Source organism: Nilaparvata lugens, chromosome 8 (genome assembly GCF_014356525.2).
Source record: "Nilaparvata lugens isolate BPH chromosome 8, ASM1435652v1, whole genome shotgun sequence".
NCBI classification, from domain to species: domain Eukaryota; kingdom Metazoa; phylum Arthropoda; class Insecta; order Hemiptera; family Delphacidae; genus Nilaparvata; species Nilaparvata lugens.
The window spans coordinates 37,303,254-37,330,369 of NC_052511.1; the positions used below are offsets into that span (position 1 = coordinate 37,303,254).

A 27,116-nucleotide genomic window follows, 5' to 3' on the forward strand; every position below is an offset into this window, starting at 1 on the left:
ATGAAGCTCAATCTCCTCAATCAATGAGTCACCTCCAAATAACCTTCATCCCAAACCACAGAGACACCTCAGAATGACCTTTTAAATCTAAGTTTCGAAATCAGACAACCACTAGCAACAAACTTCCAAGTTCCTGACTGCAACCAAAGTTCAATGAAACCCATAAATTCCGAGAAACGGCACTAATCAATCCAGAAACCACTGGCAATATTATCAATATCCTGTACTAGGAATCGATGACTTCCAAGTTCTGAATTCGGAAATTCATAACCGATATTAACAACTTACAATATTACAAGTTCCAAGAACACTCCAAACTTCTACAAGAAGTTATACAAGTTTCAGGATCACTTTCAATTCCAATAAGCACTTGTCAACTTGCACAAGAAACCAAGTGGAAATGTCGGGGATTATATTAACGGAGTAGGAATCGAAATCAATATCTATGCCAATAGAAATGAAAGTTTAATAGCATCAGGTAGGCCTATATGGAAGAAGTTGTAGAATATTGCTTCAATAAATGCTGATATGGTGGAGAGCTTACTTCAAATGGAAGAGCAGCTTTAATTATTATAAAGTTTAATAGCTAGGTACTTTGTAAAATATACTTATATTGAATCTTTAGTAGTTGAATAAAGAAGAAGATAAATATATGCGGTCATGCTCGAAAGAGCTTGCATATATATGACTTGTGTAATGTTACTTTTTGTAATATTGTAATAAATAAATATCGAAGAGGAAGACTAAAAGGAAATAAATAAACTACTTTTATCACTGTTATTATTCAGTAATCTAAGTGCCGGTTGCAGAACAGCCGGTTAAGTTTTAACCATGATTAATTTCACGAGAACCAATAAATCAAAGAAGCCGTCTTCTCAAAAACGCCTTCTGTGATTGGTTCTTGTGAAATTAATCACGGTTAAAATTTAATCGGCTGTTGTGCAACCGAGCCCAAGACTCTGAATTCGCTAGAGATTGAAGATTTTATTGGAAATTGCAGTTAACCAACTGCTATCATTTACTGTATAAAGCTATTCATATAGCTTTCATTAGATTTTTGGAATAATATTATTACTAGAGATTAATAATGGTGTAACAACCGTAACTAATTTCTCTATTTTTTTAATAAATGATAGTGGTAGTGATGATTCAAGTCATTTTTTATTGACATATTAATCAATCATACGCAATTTATTATTAATTTTATTACTTCAAAAAGATAAATTAGCCTATTGAATCATTTTTGTTGTTTTGGAGGAAACTACTATCCTCTTTAACATTACAACAGTAGTTGTGCTATGCGTGATGTGGTATTTTTCCATAATGAAAACATAAATTGAAGTTGCCAATTGAATTGAAATTAAACTTTTTTCTATTTGTGTTTTCATTATTCTTCTTAAATAAAATAATATTTACTTGAATGATTACGTGATGATTCTAGTGAACTACCTACAAAAATGATTTCTATCAATTACTAATATTGAACATATGAGGAACGATTACAACGGTAATGGAGTAAAATAATTAAATGAGCGAAGCGAATTCTATGTTTCAAGTCAATCGGCGTTAGTCTGTTTGTTTGTACCGCAGTTACAATCGCAGTTATGGTCCGATTTGGATAAAATTTGGTATACAAGTACTTTGAAACAAGGCGCAGAAACGTATATATTCATTTTTTTTAAATTCATCCCCGTTTCAAGATGGCGGCCCTTTATTCGGAAATTTTACCTCGATCCTATTGCATATATCATCAAACTCTAGATCCAATTTGTATGTGTGTTTGTGTGTGAATAGGCGGGCGTGTGTGAGTAGTGATGTTAGTGAGTGTAGCGAGTTCCACTGTTCTCCGAACTGTATTTATTTTATTTATTCACAATGCAAATGACACTAATGCAATAACATTATAGAAGATAAAATAATAAGGTAGTCCTTGTGCTATTTTTCTTCCAAATTTATAGGTTACAACGTCCAAGATAAGGTTAGAATTAACTACTAGTAGGCTATATACTTTGATTATATACGTGATGATTCTAGTGAACCACCAACAAAAATGAACTTTATCAATAATTACTACTATTGAAAATATGAGGTACGATTCCAAAGGTAACGAAACTTAATCAACTTGAGCAACAAATAAAAAGTTATTACCTCAAAATTGTAATGGCGATGGCCAATAACTGATCATCGAGGGCTTCCTTGGTAAGGGCAAAGTTGATGACAGTGACTTTGTTGAGCACTTCGGGCAGAAAGTGCGGACACCTCAGTCGAGTGGTTATGAACAGGTTGAAGTCCTTGTGAAGTTCTATAACTTTGGTGCCGATTGTGATGTAATCTCTGCCACCTGTAAACAAGACACAAGAAACCACCCACTCAAGAACTATTCACTTGCAGATGAAACTTAGGTATCATCAATGTTTGGTTGAGTTACAACTGATATTAAAAAACCAACAACCAATTGAATAATGATGGATTTGTAGGGATTTAAGTGAAGTTCAGGTAGGGCTTCATATTTTCTAGAAAGTCTCAAATTTTCTAGTGAAAATTGAAGTGAAACAAAATAATAAATTCAGATAATACTCATGGTACCATGTATTTTTATACCAGTTCCTTGAATTATTATACAGAATGTTTCCGAACTCCCTACCAATATTCTAGGGCTTTGTTCCTGAGTATGAAACATACCTAAATATAATTTTGTCAAACTATCCGTTAGTCCTTATAGCTGCCATTTTGTTTTTTTCACTTAAAAATTTTTATCTCAAGAACGAAATGTTGTATTGATCTGAAATTTGGCATGAATATTTATGCTATAAAGACTCAACTATAAAAAATAAAAAAAAATTTTTCGTTGAAATTTTTCAAAATGGCGGCCATTTTAAATTTTTGATGGCGAATATCTCGAAAACCGTCCATTTTACAGAAAATTTACAAGAGACAAAAAAGTTAGCAAATTTTTTCACGATTCCAATGATACCTAATTTATTAAGATTGGTCGAAGAATAACAGAGAAATTAATTTTTTTCGTACTGCATGCATGACCACTTTTCACCATTTAAAGATCAATATTAATTTTTTTTATAATTTCATGAAAACCGTTCTTATTACAGAAATATACAAGAATAACTTTCCTCCAAATTTTATTTTACATTGAAAAATATTAATTTCACTCAAATCGGTTCACTGATACTAATGCAGCAATTGCTCAAAATGCCGTCCTTCAACTTGATTACACAGTCTGCACCTTTCAATCATGGACCGTCGAACTGCTATAAAAGCATTTTCATCATCTTGAATGGCACCTGCTGCAGCAACCACTCTTGCCACAAGGTCTTCTTCGTTTTCTACTGGCGTGCTGTAAACAAGGTCTTTCATATGGCCCCAGAAAAAAAATCTAAAGGGTTGAGGTCAGGTGAACGTGCGGGCCACGGTACTGGTCCACCCCGCCCAATCCACCGCTGACGATAGGTCATGTTCAGAAAGTCCGTAACAACATTTCCCAAATGAGCAGGGGCACCATCATGTTGAAACCAAATATTATATCTGTTTGCAAGAGGCACATCTTCCAAAAGTTCTGGTAGTATGTCTCTTAAAAAAGTAATGTACGTGGGAGAATTCAGACGATTAGGAAGAATGTATGGTCCAATCACGCGATTACCTAAGATACCCGTCCAAACATTCAGCGAAAATCTATGCTGATAACCACGCACTTTGACCTCATGAGGATTGTCTAAGGCCCAGACGTGACTGTTGCGAGAGTTGAAGATTCCTTCTCTTGTAAAGCTGGACTCATCGGTAAATAACACATTTTCTAGAAAATTTGGTTGGATAATGTCTTGCTGAAGAAACCAACGGGCACAGTTTACTCTTGGCTCATAGTCGCGTTCAACCAATGAGTGAACTTTTTGAAAGCGGAAGGGGTGAAGTCTTTCCTTGTTTAGTACACGCCACACAGAAGAAGCACTTGAATTGATTTGCTTTGCAACTGCTCTCGTACTCGTTCTAGGATTGAAATCGAATTTCTGCAATACTTCCTCTTCAAAAGCAACATTTCGAACTGCTCGAGGCCTACCAGCAATTACCCTGTTCCGTTCAAATGAACCAACTTCTCTCAGCCGATTGTGAGTTCTTGTGAACACCTTGTCGGAAGGGAGACGGCGGTTTGGAAATGCAGCTGCATACATTCTTCTTGCTTCGGTCGCATTGCCAAGAGCTGCTCCATACATGAAGTGAATATCGGTGTACTCCAGCGAACTAAATTCCATTACAATAATTAAATATTTGTGTAGAAGCAACGTAAGAAAATATTGAAACTGGAAATTTAAGATAGAAATAAGACCTAGGAAACGTGAGACTAAGAAATAGGAAGCACTACATCTGGTTCTTTACTTTTAATGAAACAACAATACTTTTACAAGACAAACATTATCATCTGAAAACCATTGTAAAATCATCTGTTTGCCCATATGGAGCCATACCGAGTTTCAAAGCTTCATCTTAAATACATCTGGAATTAAAAAATTAATATTGATCTTTAAATGGTGAAAAGTGGTCATGCATGCAGTACGAAAAAATTAATTTCTCTGTTATTCTTCGACCAATCTTAATAAATTAGGTATCATTGGAATTGTGAAAAAATTTGCTAACTTTTTTGTCTCTTGTAAATTTTCTGTAAAATGAACGGTTTTCGAGATATTCGCCCTCAAAAATTTAAAATGGCCGCCATTTTGAAAAAATTCAACGAAATTTTTTTTTTATTTTTTATAGTTGAGTCTTTATAGCATAAATATTCATGCCAAATTTCAGATCAATACAACATTTCGTTCTTGAGATAAAAATTTTTAAGTGAAAAAAACAAAATGGCAGCTATAAAGGTCCGAACCCACTAGAACGTATCATACCATGACCGTGCCCGTACCGACACATGCAAAAAAATATTCTTTGCATCATTTGATATGTAATGCACCCATTAGACCGTTCCGTCACCGCCAAGCACGGAGCGTGCCATGCACGTCCAGGTCAACATTTGTCGGCCAGTATATTTGTCTGTGACGGACGGTCCTTGCATGGCACGTGACGCCTGCAAACCCCGTTGTAACCGCGTATGCACCGCGTTGGTAACCAGTTCACCGCTACATTCTCTTGCTAACTGACGCGTTCCCAACAACTTCTGACCGGGCATCATACGCGTATCATACGCTATCATACCCGTATCATACGCGTACCATACGCGTAATGTACTGGCATAGACCGCTGTTGATCCGGTGTAGTGGGCATAGTTGTTATTTTACGTGCCTGGCATGGTCTGACACGGTCCGTGTCTGATACGTTCTAGTGGGTTCGAACCTTAAGGATAACCGCTGAGTTTTGGACACTTCAAATATGACATTTGTAGTCTCCTAGCATCCAGGTACAATACCCTAAAATTCTCGACACTACTTCTGAAACACTCTGTATAATAAAATATTATATACAAATTTAAACTTGAAGAACATAATAATGAATATGGTATTATATTGAAATAAATCAATATGTCAATTTATAATCATTCTTGCACACATTCATACGCACACACATTCACACATGCGTACACACACACACTTACACACACACAAAACTTAAAACTATGTACGGAGTGGTTGCTGTTTTGGGTTTATTGTCTAGATTCCAATAAAATTTGGACAGGTAACCTACTCTAGAACATGGTACGCCATAGTGGAGTAGGTCAATTTCCACACAGAAAAAACTAAACAAGTAGAGGACACATTATAAGATTTTTTTGTAACTAACTATTGTATGTAATTGTAATTTATCTAATATTTTGTGTAATTGATATCGTAGTTTTAGTTTTTTTTGGGAAATAAACATTTATTTATTTATTTACTAATAGGTGAGGCTTCAATTGTTTCATGAAGTGTTTACATTGTTTTTACATTAAATTTTAATAGCTTACATTTGTAAGCTATTTATTTGCCTAGTCATATACGAGTGTATTTCGTTTAGTCCAGGTTTTCAGCCTCATTGTAGAATAGGAACTGGTGTAAACGAAACCTGGTCTAATCGAGCGACACTCCCTCGTCCTTATGTTCAATTATTACACTTAAATGAGAAGGCACAACAGACTTATGCCCAAAACTGTCCCTTTTAATAACAAAACTTCGAATTTAAACTACATGCTGTCATTCTCTATTATAAAAGTTTCATTCAAACACAATTCGAGTTTAAAATCTCTTGGCATTACTGTGAATTGTTAGTTGATTATTATGCTCATCTACCCCTACAAACAAACGTATATAGTGAGGTCCACGTTATAATGGCAGTGGAGAAAGATAGGAGAAGAACGTTGCCGATCCTCTGTCTTGTCAATGCCTTCTATAGACGGTAGCTGAAACCGGTTTATTGATGTAATATTAACTGTTCATTCTCGTTTGAAATAATCAATTATATATTCATTAAGCAATAAATTATATTTTTCAATAAGTTCATAATGAATTTTCATAATTAAAATGGAATATTTTGTCAATTAATTATTAATTCTACATTATTAAAAGACAAACTGGCAACAGAGCAAAGCGAGAAAGAGATATAGCGCTATCTGCTTTGTTGTATGATAGACAAGGATAGCAACACTATTGTCAATCGTACACTGCCGTTATAACGTGGACCTCATTATAGGAACTGGAGATGATTAAAAGAGCTACAATTAAGCAACTTCCAGATTTAATGCCGCTAACTTTTACAGTAAAATTATTCTTTACATAATTGATGATTAAAAATACTCATTAATCAATACAAATAAATTCAGCTTATTTGGAACTCATATTAATATGAATTTGATAGAGGAAAATCAAAGGGTTCACCTGGTTTTTTCTCTCTCAATATTATTCTAATGATATGTGATGTTGTAAAAATCAATATTAGTATCTTACTTTACAAGGATGGGAAGGAGTCTTTACCGTCTTTTGCAGGCAAGAATGATTTTATTCTTGCAACTGCAAAAGACATTCACGTCCAAGTAACGTACACTGTTTTTTGTCATAATAATTTAAAGAAGATAATATTGAGAAATAGAAAACATTACCTGCTTGTGCTGACTTTACTACATGAATTCTTTGAAAATAACCTAGTTTACAAATTTACAAATTCAGAATCAGGAATTTTGTGAAAGTTGACAAAACTTCCACCTGGAACGCTGAAGGTGGTTTTTTGTATCAGTTTTGCTGTTCCTATTTCGGAACTAGGAAACATATTCGACTGTAAAGAAAACATATGGTTTCATTACAGTAGAGTATGCTGTAATGAGAATCATATGTTTTTTTGTTCTGCAAACAGCTGTTTACCGGATTGATTTCATGCATGGAAAACAGCTGAAATTGAATGACTATGACAAAAATAAATTAGTTGGTCAGATAGATTTACATTTTAGATTTATCATAGATGTTACCACAAATGAGTAGATATAAACCTAGCTTGCAGCAACATATCGAATAAGCTATAGCAGAACCAATAGTTATCCAGGTGACCCGGTTTGTTGAGAGTAAAAGTTAGCGGTGTTATACCATCAAGGGGCAGAAAGAGGCCGTTTGTTGAGATTCTTTTTTAAAATGTCAGTATTCCTCACAAGATAACACCAACGCTTCCCATTCAAACAATACTGAAAATTTGAAGTGAAGCTCACTATATCCACCATTGACAAATTCACTTTTCAACCTGTCAGCACTCCTTACGAACAACAGCAACACTTCCCATTCAACCAATCCTGACACGTTGACGTGAATTATCTCACCTTGTCTGAAAGTGGTGCGCAGCAGTATAGGGTCCAGGCAAGCGTCCAACTCCTCGCCGACATCCTCGAGCAGCACAGGCTGCCCGTACAGAATGCCAGTCTCCACCTTCTTCATCAGCTGTTTGTCGCTGATCTTCAGCACCTCCATGTTGGCGTCCATGTACATCGTCTTCAGCCAACGGTTCGCCTGGCCTTCCGGGTCTATCAGGAATGTGTACCTGACAAAAAAACAATAAATGATGATAAATTGGTAGTATAGCATTGAGATATGGGAGTGCTTTTGATATCCATACAAACAAATTATTCACCTTACAGAAACACCCAATCAAGCTGCACTATGCAGGCCCAAATTTTCGTATCCTAGTAGACTTATTTTTTCAAAAGAATTTCATGTGCTTACAGTGAGGCAAACATATGTTAAAAAATATCAAATTAGGCCTATTCATTAACAAAAATAGTTATACATTCGATTTAAGGTGTAATCCATATAATTTGCGTCCCTCAAATCCATACCAATTTGATATAGACTTTAAAAGTAGGCGCACACAGATCGTCATCGGACGGACGGCACGCATCGGACGGATCGGATGATTAGATTTGATGCATTGTTTTCAATTGGAGTGCGCATACCTATCCGCATTCGTATAGGTATGCGCACTCCAATTCAAAACAATGCATCAAATCTAATCATCCGATGCGTGCCGTCCGTCCGATGACGATCTGTGTGCGTCTACCTTAATTGTATGTAGACGTCAGTTTGAATATCAGTGTTATATGTTTATAATTGAAGTTCCAACTCAATTCATTATAATAAAGTTACTAGATCCAATATGAATCTTACACTGAAATGGATTAAGAGAAATATTTATTTTAAATTATCTGAATCCATTATGTAGGGTTCTAGTTAATGAGATTTTATTATAAATCTTCAAAATTATTTGTCCTAGATTCCTATTGTTTTGTATTTGTTTTTACATATCGTTTGTATTGAAATGTGACGTAGTTTTACGTAGTTTTATTCAGTTTAGTGATTTATAATAAGTTCTATTTTCATTTCCTTCTAATATGTTAATCAAAGTTGTTCGAGCTCACTGCTGGCGCAAAAGTTGTTCTTTGTTGGTAGTGCCATCTGCCATATTGCAACTGATTACTGATTCTTCTTCTTCCTCCTTGCCTTTTCCCCATTATTTGGGGTCGTCTCTCCTTGACAAAGTCTCCAGTTGGAACGATCCTGGGTCGTCTGATTTGTCAGGTCCAACTGCTTCATATTTTTTTGAACTGAACCTAGCCATGTGAGACGGGGTCTGCCTCTGCCCCTCGGCTGTGTCTCCACATCAAGTACTTTCCTTGTCATATGATTGGGTAAACGTCTATTTACATGTCCTAACCAGCATTATCTTCTCATAGACTACTGATTACTGATTATATTATTTATTTAGTAATTACTTTTATGGCGAATAAAATTAATTGAAAATAGTTGTAATAAAAGAATGTGTGCTGGATGAAATGGAACTCTTCCATCACGGCTGAAAGTCACTAAAAAAATGTCATCAAGCTTAAGAAGCCTATATTCTCATCCTTTGATTTTTCAAGATTTGGCTATTATATCTCCATGTAATACAAGTTTCCATCTTAGTATGATGATTATTATCAAGGTTCGTTAAGAATGTGTAACTCAAAAACGAATAAATCATTTATCGATTTAAAATGTCTAGAAAAAATCCTAAATGAACATAGAGCTTTCTGTCCTATCGTACCGTGACGTGTCATCCCGGAATGTGAGTGTGAGCGCTGTTATCAGGTCTAGCTGCAACTGACTAGAACGTTGATGGAAAGATACATTTTCAAAATGTTCGATGTTTTTGAACGGGTAGTATTATAGTCAACTGTCTTCTAACGTTGATGGAAAGATACATTTTCAAGATGTTCGATGTTTTTGAACGGGTAGTATTATAATCCACTAGACAGCTGATTATGATGAATAATTCTATAGTCTGATTTTTACTCCAATATTGGCGTATTAGTATAGCACCTGAAACCGTAAATATCGAAAAGTGAAACAAAAAAAAACCACAGCCTCGATTTTAATCTTTAATAGCTCAAATTGTTCGTTAGGATGTGTAGAAAAAACGCTATAAGTTTTTCAGGGCGGGGAAATTGAATTTAACCCTTTAAGGGTTAAAAAAGGGTAAAATGGGTAAAATAAAAAAAAGTTATAAAATTTCGAAAAAAAATGTGAAAATAATTAATTAAAGGCCCAAATTTTTTTGAAATATTAAAAATTAGTTAAATACCAATGTGACATACAAAATGAGCCCAACGTAAGGGTTAAAAAGGGCACATTTATGGGCAACATTTGGTAACTGTCGTTATATTTCAATAAAATTTTTACTGCGTGTGTTTAAAAGGGCAGCGATTTAAAAAATGAATTGAAATGTTTGAAACTTATATATTCCATCATCCAAAACCCAAAGGGCAGCCCTTAAGGGCAAAATGTGTATGTAGCATTAAATTATCATAAAAATTTATTTGAATGTTGTTTTAATGGGAAGCAACTTAAAGAATTAGAACAAAAATTTTATAAATTTAATTTTCCCTGCAATTTTATGGGTCAAAGGGCAACCCTTAAGGGCAAAAGTGCTAAATTGCATTCGATTTTCATGAAATTTTTTTATTTTTTTATTTTAAAGGGTACCGATATAAAAAATAATTTGAAACAATAATTAATGAAACCAAAGTACACTTTATTAATAAATAAAATATTTTTACAATTTTTTTAAATTGTTTAAAAAGTTACATTATTATTCAAACAGTATTATCGTCTCCCATAGTAGTTGCTAATTGTTGTTCTAGAATGTCAGCGTTGTTGTTGAGGATTGGTTGTGGATTGTTTGTACAACCAAATTCTCTGACTTGAAACACAACTATTTTTTATTATACATTACCAAAACACGGTATTAACGAACCACGGTACAAAACCTTGAGTAAATTACCGCGTTTGAAATTTTTTGTACCCTACTGCGCAAGTATCCAGCAGCAATAGAAATCCAGACTCCTCTCTAGCGAACACGTTCTATGATCGGCATCATAGCAGGGCGCCGAAGATAAAATACTTGTTTTTTTATAACGAAAGAGAAGTAAAAACAAAATTTTTATGTTGAAAATTTATTTATAGAAAAATTACTTGTCGTTAGTATTTTTGTTTTTCAATACAAGACTTCTCAGCTTAAAATTTATGGACAAAATTGGAGCAATTAAAATTTAATTTAGGGCTAAAAATGGCCATGTTATAAGATACGCGGGTCCTACACGGGGAAAAAAAGTTTCGGAAAACTCGTGGAAATGGCGGCAAACATATGTGTAATTTTATTGTATCCTGAATACATTTCCCACTCTTATTTTCTCTGGAAAACTGTAACATTCGTTGAAAAAATGCACATTTCGAATTACATAAATTGTCTGGATCAAAAAGTGTACTTAGCAAGTACATCAAAATTTGTGTGAGTATGTGAAATTATATGTTTAAGCACCTGCTATTTGGATTTTCAGTTCGGAAATTTCCCTCGCTTTCCACAGGCCATTTTCTTCCGGCCAAAAAAAAAATTTTTTTTTTTTTTGGTCATAACTTTCCTTCGAAGAATGTTAGAGACCTCTAACTGGTCTCAAATTGAAGCAAATTTAAATATTTAAAAAAAGGTCCTCACAATTTTTTGTGTACAAATTGCCATTTCTGAGAAAATTGGGGTAAAGAGTGAAAAATTAGAGTTTTCAGTGACAGCGCCATCTTTGATGAACTATACTATTTTCCCAATAGCCGCAAAAAAATAAAAAAAAGCTGATTTTTTCCAGTTTCAATTAGCTTTCTTTTAAGCCATTAAACTTCATTTTCTGACGTGTACTTTTCGATTTATTAAGGGAAAACCGTGGATTTGAGGGGTGAAAATTCAAATTTTCAAACCGCTGTAACTCCAAGGGGAAGCATTTTCAGGAAAAGTCGTAAGGAAGTTTTTTTCTTCAAATAATATGTAAAATACGATTCCGTTATTTTTTTTTATTTTCCGGTTATGGCTTACGGGGGGGGTTACCGCCCCACGGGGGGGAGAGTCCCCACCCTTAAAATATATAGCGAATACTTAAAACATACTAACAAAACATTTTAACTACAAAAAGTTTTAAATAAACCTGAGAAAATTTTATGCAAGGTCTAAAGCTTCAGGTGCTATACTATATGAAGGATGCTCCTTTTTCCTTTTATATTATCCTTGAAATGCAAAATTTCCAAAAACCTTGTATATACGTCGACGTGCAATTAAAAAAGAACATACCTGTCAAATTTCATAAAAATCTATTACCGCGTTTCGCCGTAAATGCGCAACATATAAACATTTAAACATTTAAAAATTCAAACATTAAGAGAAATGCCAAACCGTCGACTTGAATCTCAGACCTCACTTCGCTCGGTCAATGAATCTTAGGCTAAACTGAAATGAATTGAGAGAAATATTAATTTTAAATTATATGAATCCATTATGTAGTGTCCTAGTTGATGAGATTTTATTATAAATCTACAAAATTATTTGTCTCGGTTCCTATTGTTTTGTATTCGTTTTTACACATCGTTAGTATTGGGATGTGACATAGTTTTATTCAGTTTAGTTGTTTATAATAAGCTCTATTTTTCTTTTCTTCTAATATGTTAATCATAGTTGTTCGAGCTCACTGCTGGCGCAAAAGTTGTTCTTTGTTGGTAGTGCCATCTGCCATATTGCAACTGATTACTTATTCTTCTTCTTCCTCCTTGCCTTTTCCCCATTATTTGGGATCGTCTCTCCTTGACAAAGTCTCCAGTTGGAACGATCCTGGGTCGTCTGATTTGTCAGGTCCAACTGCTTCATATTTTTTTGAACTGAACCTAGCCATGTGAGACGGGGTCTGCCTCTGCCCCTCGGCTGTGTCTCCACATCAAGTACTTTCCTTGTCATATGATTGGGTAAACGTCTATTTACATGTCCTAACCAGCATTATCTTCTCATAGACTACTGATTACTGATTATATTATTCATTTTGTAATTACTTTTATGGCGAATAAAATTAATTAAATATAGTTGTAATAAAATAATGTGTGCTAGATGAAATGGAACTCTTCCATCACGGCTGAAGGTCACTAGAAAAATGTCATCAAGCTTCAGAAGCCTATATTCTCATCCTTTGATTTTTCAAGATTTGGCTAATATATCTCCATGTAATACAAGTATCCATCTTAGTATGATGACTATTATCAAGGTTCGTTAAGAATGTGTAACTCAAAAATGAATTTAATAAAAGTAATTAGTGTACGTGCTCTTTGGTCAAGATTAAGGTTTCTAAAACCTTCCCAAAATCATTAATAGCGAATATTTCATCAAGCTAGCTCACCTGTTAGTGCTGGCCATCATAACCCCGTTTTCAACAGAGAATTTGTCCTTGGGCAATCCATCCAAGTGCCATTGTTGAACCACATAGTCTTTGCCCACCAAACGAATAAAGTCAAAGTCTGACGAACAGGGTATGAAAAGCTTGCCAGTCTCGTGTTTCCAATTGTTTATCAGTGGATGTCTGTAAATCACAATAAAATTTCAAAAATTCAAATTTACTCAATAGAAAACACACAATAAAAGTTAGTGGATAAAACTCTATATAGGTAAGTAAGCAACTATCTAAAGTAAGATTTTTTCTAACTGTTCCTCAGAACCCTCAGAGTAACCCTCAGAACTAACACCATTGATTCACAATCAAAAAATTCTGACAGATTAGAGTGAATCTCACTACAGCAATGTTTACTAATATTTCTTTTATAGCAATATAACTAATATTCAACTTTTTATCAATTCCTCAATTGCTCACAGACATAAAGCATTTATTATTTTATTAATTTATTTCATTGATGAATACAATTTATTTCATAAATCAATTTTCATTGATAAACAGGCTTAAAGCCCAAAACTGTTCCTTTCCCAAATTTAGATAGAAATTGTCCAAAAATAGGTTATGTTTACACTTCATGATTTTTGTCCAATTTTGAGTTAAAATATTTATAAACTGGGAATTGTGAATTTAGAAATTCATTAACAATGAGTATTTTAATAGCCGAACAATTTTCAAGTGAAATATGTATTTCGATAGCCTATAGTGAGGTCCACGTTATAATGGCAGTGTTTGAGTAACACTGGTGTTCCTATCCTTGTCTATCACTCAACAAAGTAGATAGTGGTATCCTTTTCTAGCTCTGCAACTTTAAAAGATAGATTTTTTTACAATGTAGAAATAAAATTAACAAAATATTCAACCTCAGTTATGAAAATTTAATCATTGAATAATAAAAATTCTAAAATAAAGAGACTATTTTCAATAAGAATTAACAGTTTATTTATTTATTCATTGATACACAAAACACAATTCATTAAAATGTTTGGGGAAGGACCAACAGGCACAGCCCAAAACTGTTCCTTCCCCTAATTTCGATTTATACACTAGTCCAAAAAGTAGATCATGGTTTCACTTTTGATGTAGAGTCAAACACATGAAAACAAGAGATTTTGTTTTTATATTTGATTAAGGCTTCTAAAACCTTCCCGAAATCTTTAATCGCGTTTATTTCATAAACTAGCTCACCTGTTAGTGCTGGCCATCATAACCCCGTTCTCAACAGAAAATTTGTCCTTGGGCAATCCATCCAAGTGCCATTGTTGAATCACATAGTCTTTGCCCACCAAACGAATAAAGTCAAAGTCTGACGAACAGGGTATGAAAAGCTTGCCAGTCTCGTGTTTCCAATTATTTATCAGTGGGTGTCTGTAAATCACACAAAAGTTCAAATTTATTGAAAACAAAATACAAAAACAATTCAATCAAAATACAAAATAACAAGCGTCATGGTAGGGTGTGCAGTATAGAATGAAAGGAGGAAAAATACTTGGCCAACTATGGTTTTCCATGTAATAGGCAGGTGGAGGGTATGAAAGTAAGGAATGAAGGGTGAAGAGGAGTGTAAATGGAAATAATAGGGAAGAAAGAGAGGGAAAAGGAGTGAGAGAAAAAAGACAAGATCTTTACAAAAAGACAAGATGTGTAAGCGAGTCCACCTTATAAAGCCATTATAGCTAAAGAAATGTAATTACATTCAATAGGTAGTTTAAGCAGAAATCTTAAGTATCATACATCGATATGGAATAAAAAGTTACTGTAGATCAAGCTTTCTATATCTAGTTAATTTTTTCTACTAATCTTAGGGCAAAGCCACATGAAGTGTTTTTACACTAGCGGCGGACGAGTGGGCAGAGCAGAAAGCTCTCAGCTGATTGGGTTGGCGTTCGGGAATGAGGTGATAATCAAGCAATCAGAGAGCTTCCTGCCCTGCCGCCAGTGCAAAAATGCTTCATGTGGCTTGTCCCTAAGAGTCTATGAGAAAGTGGTCCAAAAAAGGAATTCATAAGTACAAGATTTATAAACTGAAGACATAAAAATACTGTAATGATATGCTGATATCCTAGAAAGATAAATGAACTGAAAAAAGGTAAATAAAACCCTATATAAGTACGCAACTGTCTAAGGTAAGATCTACTTCAAAATTTTAGTAACCTTTATAACTAGCATCATTGATTGATATTCAAATAATGCTGACAGATTGAGGTGAATCTTACAATAGCAGTAATGTTTACAAACTTTTCATCAATTACTTGATTGAACACAGGTCTAAAGAATTAACAAAGTAGATTTCGCCACACGATAATTTTACTATTATTTCACAACTGTAACAATAATTTTAATGCAGATTTTAAAGTAAAATAATGGTGATAATGCATGGACGTTTGAATTGATAGATATTTGAAAAAAATAATGTCGATCCCTTACCTGTATGCAGATGTGAAAGGCCCCAAATAGGCAATGAAAGCACTGCTAAGCAGTACATCGCCAGCGAGATTGTCATAGGAGCGTTGCAACGAATTCGCGGCTTGGGTCCATCTTTCCTTCTCACCTCCAAGACCACCTTGAAAAACACAATCATGTTAAGTTCTCACGTTTTTTAGGGCTACTGAAATTATTGAAACCAATAAAAGGGTCCATCTTTCCTTCTCACCTCCAAGACCACCTTGAAAAACACAATCATGTTAAGTTCTCACGTTTTTTAGGGCTACTGAAATTATTGAAACCCAATAAAAGTTATCGAGTACGGGTAATATAAAGTGACACTTTTATTTTATTGCAACACAACTAGGTAGTTTCAGCCATTCAAGAGTCATTTTTAAGCCCAGATGATGATGAGGGGATGAATGATAATACAGTACAAACGTTTCTATTTGTGATGGTTTCTTGAATGGATTAATACAAGAAATGCAAGAAATACAAGAAAAGTGACACTTTTATTTTATTGCAACACAACTAGGTAGTTTCAGCCATTCAAGAGTCATTTTTAAGCCCAGATGATGATGAGGGGATAAATGATAATACAGTGCAAACGTTTCTATTTGTGATGATTTCATGAATGGACCAATAGAGAGATGAAGAATAGCTAAAATGAAACTTGAGAATATGAGTAGCTGATATGAAATGAGATACAAATTGAACATGAATTACTAAAAACCTACTTGCACAAACTTGCAGAGCCTGTCTTGTCGAAACTAATATTATTTATAAATTATTAACATATTTAGTTGACCTTCTTAGTTTTAGACAAACTTTAGTTCACTTATATCAGAGTCTCTAAATTCCTCAAATTCTGCAGAAGGCTTTCTTTTTCAGCCATGTCTCTAAAACTATTTTGAATCTATTAAGAGGGAGGTATATTTGCTGGGATCGTGGGATGCAATTTATTGAAAAGGTTGCGGCTAGATGAAGATGGCTATTGTGTGTCTTGGGTAGTCTATTGTAAGGTACCGTATATCAATTTTGTCTTGTTTCTTGTGTTATGTGAATATATTAGGCTCAACTCACACTTACGCGACTCAGGTCGAGAAGAGACTCGACTCTAGTCGAGAGCATGTGTTTTCAAATGGTGACGTTGCGGAAACTAGAATCGACTGGTCTGAGTGTCACCATTTGGAAACACATTCTCTCGACTAGAGTCGAGTCTCTTCTCGACCTGAGTCGCGTAAGTGTGAGTTGAGCCTTGGAGTCGTTGGGGTAGAGACGCGAGATTTTCTTTAACATAAATCGAGTTATTTAAGATGTATAGTCCTGGGGCTATATTGATATTTAATTTAGTAAAGTGTTGTTTACATAAGTCCTTCTGATTGAGACCAAGCATGCAATCCAATAATTAATAACCTAGCTGATCTTGTTCACAAATTGAAATAAAGAATATCGATGACTTTTTGCTAAAATGATACCTGATGATAGAACACATGACGCAAGGGCATATCTTTCTCCTTTTCAATTGATAACATCTTATATAAATTTGACTGTAACTAATTATTTACATTTTACATTACAAATCACTATTCAAACGTGTGATTTCTTCCTAACATGAAATTACTTCTCAAATAAAACAGACTGTTCTCATTATTACATAAATAGTAGTTCTGTGAACAAAAGCCCTCACGCAGTTTTCTCATCCACGAATATCAGTGGTCATCTGTCAGGTGACATCTGGTGTCACCTGTTCACCGGCTTCTCCACTACCTCCGTCAACAGTTTACGGAGGTAGTGCTTCTCTAGACATGAGACATGAGGGGTGTAATGCATGCAATGAATAATCCACTTGTCAGCAGATTTATTATGAATAATTCTATAGCCTGATTAGTCCTATCTTTAGAGTAAATTATATATATATATATAGTGATATCAGAGTGTGGAGGAATTCATTTTATTTCCATATTGTCCTTGAAATGCAAAATATCAAAAACCTTGTGTATACATCGACGCGCAGTTTAAAAATGAATATTCCTGCAAAATCTCATAGAATTCTATCAACGCGTTTGGCCGTAAATGCGTTACATACCTTATATCTTTCATACCTAATATCTTTATCATTGAATGAGTTACAGACAGACGAAAGAAAATCCGAGTCAAAACATATACCTCACTGCGTTCGGTCAAAGATGTTTTCTCAATTACAAATGACTGGTTTGAAAAACAATTGATATTTTCTCAAATTAAATTGATACTTTCTCAAATACAATTGGACAAGGTGAAGTAGTAGGCAATGAATAATAAATGGATGGAGAAAAAGTGATATAAAGTGTCTAATCTAATTGCAACAAGTCTGACCGATAAGTTGCTGAGCACGCTGCAACTTCTCCCAGCACATGTTGGCCTCCTCGGTGAGCTGAGCCTTCAACGCCACAGTCTGCTTCAGTCGCTCCTCCAGCAGAGACAGCTTCTCCTCGAATCCACTCAGCAGCGCTTTCTTGTCGTTCAACTCCTGCATCGTGCGTTCATACTCCTCCTCAGCCTTTTCCATTCTTTCCTTCTTCGGTGCCACGATCTGTGAATCGAAAATCAAACAGTGAAAATTTAATAAATGAAACTATTCAATGATTGATGCTATAGTGCTAACATTACTAATTACCGTTTCATCTAAACAGCTCTAACAGTTCAATAAGGGCTCCATTACACAGTCACAGCCCATTACAGTATCATAAGTAGTCGCTATCTAGTATCAAAAATAGTTGATCGTTCATATTATATCTAGTTTGAAGTGATTCTGAGCGAATATTTGCCCATCTATAATCAAAGTTATGAATTCGTGGTTATAATTGTGTTCAGATTGTTACTGGTTTAAAGCTGTTCACAAGCCTATCAATTGAGGGGTTTCCGTCGTAAAAATAGAAAAAGCTTAAAATTGAGAATCAAACAGTAATAATTTTATAAATATAATAATTTAATGATTGATTTTAGAGTGAACATTGATAATATTACAATTTCATTGAATAGTTTGATGATCAGAATCGTGATCTATATTATGAATTATGAGAGAATTGAAACACAATAATATATTAAGTACCCTTTTATTTTATTTTATTACTTGATTATCTTTTATTTTGTTTTGATAATCACAGTAGTCCTAAAAATAAAAGTGAGTATTATGAGAGAACTGATTCGATAGTAATTTAAATCGATGTGATGAATTCACAATAAAAAGAGTATGATTTATGACTGCAGAGCAATAACCATTGAATTGATTGAAGCTTAAGAATTGGATATAAGTGAATCAGGTTATGAAGAAAAAATTGTAATCTCATTTTATGCCAAAAATTCAGGTAGCTGATGATCCTACATCTGTTAATCGGCTATATTATGATATAATTTATAATCACTGGAAGTAAGGAACAGATACATCTATCTATTCTAAATTACCTTGATAACTTCATCATACTGCTCCATTGCTATCACCCACTTGCAGAGCCCCTCAGCTGCTTTACTGGCTTTCTTCACAACTGCTGGATTGAATTCCTGCAGAATTTTGAAATGAATCATGCATGTACATACAACATACATTCAATAAACCCTATTAAAATATGTATAGAGTAGGTCTAAAGTGAAGATGAGGTTCTCTTTGTATTGTTTTATTGGAACAAATGTAATTCAAATAATGAACAAAATATTATAAATATCAGTGCAATAGTATTTCTACCTATTGAAATCTTCGTACATTGAAGTAAAAAGTAATTCATTTTGGATTGTATGTCGGTAATAGAAGATAAAATTAGCGCCTCAAATCATAATACTTTTACTAACAACCATTAATCATTCGCTACTAAAATAATTTCTAGACAAGTAGGCCAACATATATTGGCACAATCTTCCTAAATAGAAAATTAAGACAACCTAAAATTGAATTCAAATTAGATTTTGCAGTTGAAAGAGAGGTTGCCCAAATGAAGGAAATGAGTATGAATAATGTAAGTGAAAAAGGAATAAAAGTGAATAAGAGATTGAACACTTTTCCTCGAACTGCTCTGAACTTGATAAATAATTATAATGCTCAATAACAAATTATAACATAAATAAACTTACCTTGTTGGGGATGTAATCCTTTCTTATGAGAGCTATGATAGCTGGCGAAATGTTATCTTTGTCATACTCTTTCAAATTTTTCAAGAAATTGATATTACCCAGCAACCGAACACTTGGTATCCAGAAGTCCATTTTCTAAAAAAATGCAATTACAAACAATATTTTACGAGATAATTACAGTAATAATAATAATATGTGGATGATGCTCACATAAGATCTTAGGCTTGTGCGTGGGTAATAAGTGAGAGGGATGATGATGAGAGATGACGAATACTTTTTAGGTAATCGGGACCGGTGGTTTATGGTCTCCTCCGAAAGACGGGAAGTAGATTGATATTTATGAAAACAAATGATAAACAAAACTTAAAATACTAGAAGAATGTAATAGAAGATAATGAAAATAATATTATTATAAAAATGAATTGTGACACTTACAAAACGACCAGGATTGCTAGGATCAGGAACTTTGGCAGCCTTAATTCCCATCATAATACATACAGCTGCCATCACAAGTTTCACAGCTTTCGGTGGATTTTTCATCGCTTTTACCACTGTTATGTCGTTCGGCTTCAGTGTATTCAGTGCAGCCACAGCCTCTAGAAAATGAAATACGAATAATTTCTACATGTATTAAGAAAGTGATCGATATAATAAGATCAAGTTAATGAGTTATTACTTTTGTTGAGGCCATTTGAAATTGTATTCATTCGCTCATTGACTGCCAGATGGCAGGAGAATTTCTATAATTTTATAATATCCATTACCGTACTCATCAATTTATCGTTCCAGGCACTGGATAGTTTGCCAGTCCGTGTGAAATCAGCTCTCGTATTGCTAGCACTCCCTGTCGAGGCTTTAAGATTCAGAAAATTCGTCCTGAATCTGCCTAAATATTCGTGTCATTTAATATCATAGGAAATTCGGCCTACACATTTATTCGTGTACATAAATTACATTTTCCTACAGTTACCTTGAAAAGTGACCATTCGTGCACTGATTACAGAACGCAAAGAATCACTTTTCCGCTCTAGTGCGCAAAGTATTACTTTGCGTACTCTTAATACTCTGCGTATTATCTTGCAGCCATCTCAATCAGCTGTTGACGTGTATTTTGAATGCGAATTTATTCTATTTATATTTTTTCTGATTTTCACACAAATGAAAATGAGAACTCATTAAATTATACATTTTGAATATTATTAATTATTCATTATTTCAAATAATATTTTTTTCATTCATAAATTGATTGGTTGAAAAATTATTTAGTAATTAATATTTACTCAAAATTATTCAAATTTTCAAATTAATTGTATTAATTTAATTTTTAATTTGAATAAATTATCGATTATTAATTTTCAATTGGATTATCAAGTTTAAAATAAATTAAAGTTGTTATTAAAAACAAAATTATACAGACAAACATTTGACGGATTCCAGCCATCATTTTACCCATAATCAACCACTTCTCATATTCAATGGTAACTGTAGGAAAAATTTAATGTGAAATACGTGCGCAAAATTACTCTGCTGCACTCAAGAGACCATTCCGCCCTCGCCTACGGCTCGGGCGTAAACATTTCTTTCGGTGCAGCAAACTGTCACTTTGCGCACTAGTTGCACAAATAACTATTTCGTTTTACGTGAAAAGTTACTCACATTTCGTATTAGTGAAAAGTGAATGCCAGAACCCAATTTTTAGTTTTGTTTTTATCAATAGTCTAGTCATAGTGTTATATATCCAGACAGTAAACTTCATCTCAGAACGGGAAAACAGCAAGGAACCGACTTTAACAATCGCATTTAGGATAAATCAGTTTGCATCAGTTTCCTCTATCCTATCCAACTGTCCACCTTTTACCTCAAATATAAGTAGGCAAGCAATTCCATTCACAACATGTTGGATTTGGGATTTGGTGAGTACCTTTTCTGACTTTCTATGTGTTCTATGTATGTAGTTTTTTTCTGAATGGATATATTATTCAGCACAAAGATTTGATTCTTTTTATACAGTCCACTTCAGAGCATTTGAAACTTGTAGCTTGAAATATTCAAATTTAAAGAACCAGTATTTACGTAACAACTTTATTAATAAATAGTTTATGATTAATCGTTAAGAATAAGACTAATCATAAAGAATATTCACTAAGATTCGAAATATGTATAGCTTCATCTGACTTCAAACTCTTTCAATGATGTAAATGCACCACTAAAGATGCAGATTAATGGAATCATATAAACAACTAACAAGTTATTCAGCTTAATTCCATAATATTCATAAATTAAAATAAAAATATAATAAGATTAATATATTTTGCCTATGCACAGTCCGTGCTCCAATATGGAATCTTGATCTGGGGTGGGGCTTTCAACTGTTATTTCAATAAAATGTTTTTTGTTCAAAAACATATTCTTAGAGCTGCCTTGGGTAAGCCTTGGCTGTATCCTAGAGCCGAGCTTTTCCAAGAAATTAGCGTTCTCACTCTAAAACAGCTTCATTTTAAGAGCTTAATCCTACTCATAAATAAGAATTCAGAATCATTTACCACCCACCCAAATCCATGAAATATCCGAAGCGTAAGAGTAGAATGTCCCCGAACTGATTTATCCATTTGCAGAAAACAATAAATGTATAATTGTAATAGAATTTTTAATTGTATTCCACAAAATTTCATCACATCCGGCCGGTTGGGCATGTTAAAAAACGCTTAGAAAATTGGATCCGCACCGATCTAAACTCTGTCTTGTCTCTTATCAACTGAACTCAGCACTTATCTTTTCCTATTCCCATCAACTGTATCTCCATGTTTTTATATCAAGTCTTCTTCTTCTGCAAAACTTCATATCTTTCTTACTACCACATTATTATATCAAATATTTAAGTTTTACATTGTTACCATGGAAATCTTCTAGTTTATCTTCAATCTAAGAATCTTTTTTTGCTAAAAATGTATATAAAACATTTTCAACACTCGGCCTCTGCGCACAGGTTTTTCTACCTTGCAGGGACCCTCCTTATATATTATATAATTACTTATTATAATACCTACTGTACATCTAACTATTAAGTAATGCATTTTATACTTCAAGTTTTAAACTTCGTTTAAACTATTTATATTATGTTGTTTGTGTTAAATTTATTTCATAGATTTCTTATCCATAAACTGTCATCAATTTGTTTCCACCATGTCTATGATTTATTTTTTCACTGATTTTCAATTTACATAACCTACTGTCTCCGCTTCAAGATTTATACCTTTGCAGGGATAACTTTCTTCTACAAGTAACCTACTTAGGCAAGCCACTAACGTAACGTTCCATCGGACATTTTCGACTAAGAGGAGAACAGTGTTCTATTACATTTATCGCACTTTATCAAGTAGTGTTTGAAATGCTAGAAACAATAATGATTTTATCTCAATACATATCGTTCAGTAGGTTATAGTAGCAGCCAACTCAACCAAATGGACATAACCTACATAATATTTTGATAATTTGAGACAAAATTAGGAAATTGAAGAAGTTTTGGGCAATAGCCTGTTTTTTCTTTTTCGGCTACTGTATTTGATACTGTAATTAGCCTAATTAATCAATTAATAAATGAACTTGCTGACATTTTCACCCCTCTGTATTATATCATTCTTTTTGATTTTTTTGAGACAATCATGATTTTATCTGAATACGTACCATTGAGTATAGGAATGGTGGCAGCCAACTCAACCTGGCACTCCTGTTTGAGCAGATTGGCTCGCCCGGCGTCCGCCTCCGCCCGCACCTCGTCTGCCGCCACCAGCTGGCGTGCCGCCTCCACCTGCACCCGCTCCGCCCCAATCTCGGCCGCCATCGCCGCCGCAGCCGCTGCCGCCCCCCGCAGCTGCGGCTGCAACGCCTCCAGTTCGCTCTTCATCACTGCTATCTGCCAACAACAAAACGCAGAAATTAGTATAAATTAATCATTTCAAATTTATGAAAAGGATGTTATATGAATAGTAGCCTATCACGTGCTGACGTGCATGTTTTTATTTAATCAATATAGTTATAATAGTTAGTTATTAATAATAATGATAGTTATTTATTTATTTATTAGATTACTGCACAAACAATACAATGATCGTAAAAGAAAAAACATGCTATTGCCCAAACTTCTTCAATTTCCTAGTTTCAAATTATAGTGATGATTTAGTACTTCTGAACGTCTGTGATGGTGAAGATGTTTTTGAATGAGTTGTTTTTCTGTGAAAATTTGAAAAGTTAAAATTTCAACCTTTTTTAACTTTGAATTTGTTAGGCCTATACCAATCGGTTTTTATAAATACGAATATATGTAATGCTAGTTCGCCTTTAAATGGTACACATTAGTGAACAAATGGACTAGAAAATAATGGCGCTCAGACAATCTTATGTTCCCCTGACCAAATACTACACATCTCAACAAAGTAGGAAATATACAGTGAATGTGTAGGCATTTGAGACTTTTGAGATTTTTATGTGTTGTGTATCTGCACACGCTGAAAAAATATTTATTTTTTAGTATGATAGTGATGATTGCATGTTATAGAATAATGGCTCAGTGATTCTTTAGATATAGTATGACTTGTAATTGCATTATATTATGTTTTATGTCAAATAAATTGAATTTGAATATAATGGTTTTGGTGATCCATTTCTTCTTACAACAGTATAATTATCATCAGGAGTATTTATTGTTTTGGATTTTTCAATTGTATTAGTATTATGAGAAACACTTCAATTCAATTTAGACTTTAGGCTTATGAATAACCATAGACCAATCAGCTTATAAATTAGAACACATACGTTACTAGAAATTACGGTATGTAATTCTGATTTGTTGAAAGAATGAATAAAATATTCTGGGAACCTTATACACATGAAAATCATTATTTTTCACTAAAATGAAGATGAATTTATGATACCTGATCAGCAGCAAACTGCAAGCTATCCAATCCAGTGACGTATCTCATTTTGGCTTCCATCACTTCCTTCTGTTTCACTTCGAACAAATTCGTGTACAGCCGAATGAGGTTCAAGTAAGAGCCTGAAGTTATATACGTTTTTCTTCCAGTATTCAAGAAGAATTCCTCTGCTTGATGTCTGCAATCACAAGTTTTTTTTCAATCCTATCACATTTTTGGAGATTTAGATTATTATGTATGTGCGCATATGTATTGAAAACTGTTCCATTAAGTTCCATTTGATAAACTAAAGAGGGGTCTCCAATCTTTCTTATCCAAGGGCCACAACTGGGAGGATTAGAGAGCCAATAACAAGAATGTATGTGAAGTTTGATTCGAGGGGACACACACGACGGGTAATTAAGTGGGTGTAAAGTTATCATATTTCATAGTTTCATATTTCCATGAAAATAATATGAGGAGTTTTAAGTAGGTTTAATCAAAACACAGGAAGAAACAAACCAATTCATTTAAATTTAATACAAAGTACAATTTATTGAGTGCAAAAAGGTTATAAGAAAACTTGACAATGCATGAATTTAGCAAGTTCAAGGTGAAAAATGTGTATAAATATATATTTTGAAAATTTGTTGCAATAACTCTCGGCGGGCCGGACAAAATCTATCCGCGGTCCGGACGTGGCCGCGGGCCGTAGGTTGGAGAGCCCTGAACTAAAAGATGAAATGCATTTGCAATGAAATATTTGAAATACATTTTTATTAAATGGAAATTTTAAATACCGTTTTTAAAATCGAAACAGCAATCGAACAGTTGGAAGAGTTGCCAGACTCCACCATAAAGTATTGGATTTATTAATAATTTTGGGAGAGGAATATTGAAGGGTTCGCCTGTTTTTCCCCTTCCAATATCATTTCGATATCAAGTAATCATCTACATATGAATAAATAAATAAATACAAATGAAAATTGTTCTGATACCAAAACATTCAAGAGAATTATTGAATTTAATAGCTTATGTAATAATTTATGTAATAACATTGTAGTGATTACTTATGATTGTTCAATTCTTGAACACCATGAAAAGTTATAACAGATTTTTTTTAGTATCGAAAAACTAATAGAATCAGAGTTTGAAAAGTTTACCTGGTAGTGACATGGAAGAACTTGCAAGCATTGACCAATGAAGATCTCATATTCTCATCGAATTTATCATTATGAAAACATCTTTCAGCCACCTTCTCAAGAGCATCTTCAGGCCAATCCTGTGAATGGAAAATCATTAGATAATAATCATCATAACATTAATAAATAAGTATTGAACTAGTATATATATTGGCCACAGTGAATTCTAATTGCTATTGCTGAATCAAATGATATTTTTCATTGAATTTTAAATTATATCTATATAGAACACCAGTCAAGAATACATTTAAAGGAGAAAAGTGATTGATACCTTTATATTGTATTTGAGTGGATTGGATTCATACATACGTAACCTTTTTATCACAATCTAAAAAAAAATTGTTTTAATCTTTTCAATTATAATTGATTGATTGATTGATAAAAGTGAAAATAGGCTTATAACCATCCTCGGTAAATGCAGAATCTTGATGTGTAATTTTAAGTTGATCAGTTCATTAGTTCATAACTGATGATGGCAATAGTGTATTTCCTATCCCGTACATGTATAAGACAATTCCTTATTTCTTTATTAATAAGATTTTCTCATACATTTCACTCTATAAGTTGATAAAAAGAAGCCGAAATTTTACGAGAGCAGTTTGAAAAGTTTCCGACCAAAACTCTATGGCGACAACCACTTGCCATAATTTCCCAGAAAATCTAACTTGATAGAATTAATTGAACTACTGTAATCGAATGAAGAAGCCGAACTTGTACGAGGGCGGTTTAGAAAGTTTCTGACCAAAACTTTAGAGCAGCCACTCGCCATATTATTTCCAAGTAAATCGAAATTATTATAATCCTCATCTATTTCACTATCCATGACGAACTGCAAGTTAATAATTCGTTTCGAACTATTTTGACGACACTACAGTCTGATTTTTGAATAGCTTAATAGTTATTAAAAACTAGTACTCACATGAGGAGCACTTTCGGATTTATTAAAATCCATTTTCAACACTTCTGTCTACATCTCGTTGTCATTGGCAGATAAGAGACGGTCGGTTGGTATCGGTAGTGTTGGCGATTTTCAACCAACCGCCACCAAAAATGGATTTAACAAATCCGAAAGCGCTCCACATGTGAGTTCTAGTTTTTAATAACTCTTAAGCTATTCAAAAATCAGACTGTAGTGTCGTCAAAATAGTTCAAAACGAATTAATATAATCAACCAAACCAAATAATCTAACTGATACAAATTAATAATGAAGTGAAATTTTACAAGGG

General features: G+C 33.7%; 1 protein-coding gene across 1 annotated transcript in view; it reads right to left on the reverse strand.

The window, feature by feature from the left end:
• LOC111047913 (dynein heavy chain 7, axonemal-like) overlaps nucleotides 1–27,116 on the reverse strand; it is a 135,990-nt gene that overhangs the window by 18,729 nt on the left and 90,145 nt on the right. Inside the window, 12 exon segments of the mRNA XM_039435139.1 lie at nucleotides 2,149–2,341; nucleotides 7,784–8,001; nucleotides 13,199–13,378; nucleotides 14,435–14,614; nucleotides 15,674–15,809; nucleotides 18,029–18,245; nucleotides 19,118–19,213; nucleotides 19,778–19,912; nucleotides 20,213–20,373; nucleotides 23,462–23,690; nucleotides 24,709–24,886; nucleotides 25,851–25,969. Of these exon segments, the coding sequence (XP_039291073.1) occupies nucleotides 2,149–2,341; nucleotides 7,784–8,001; nucleotides 13,199–13,378; nucleotides 14,435–14,614; nucleotides 15,674–15,809; nucleotides 18,029–18,245; nucleotides 19,118–19,213; nucleotides 19,778–19,912; nucleotides 20,213–20,373; nucleotides 23,462–23,690; nucleotides 24,709–24,886; nucleotides 25,851–25,969 (2,042 nt within the window).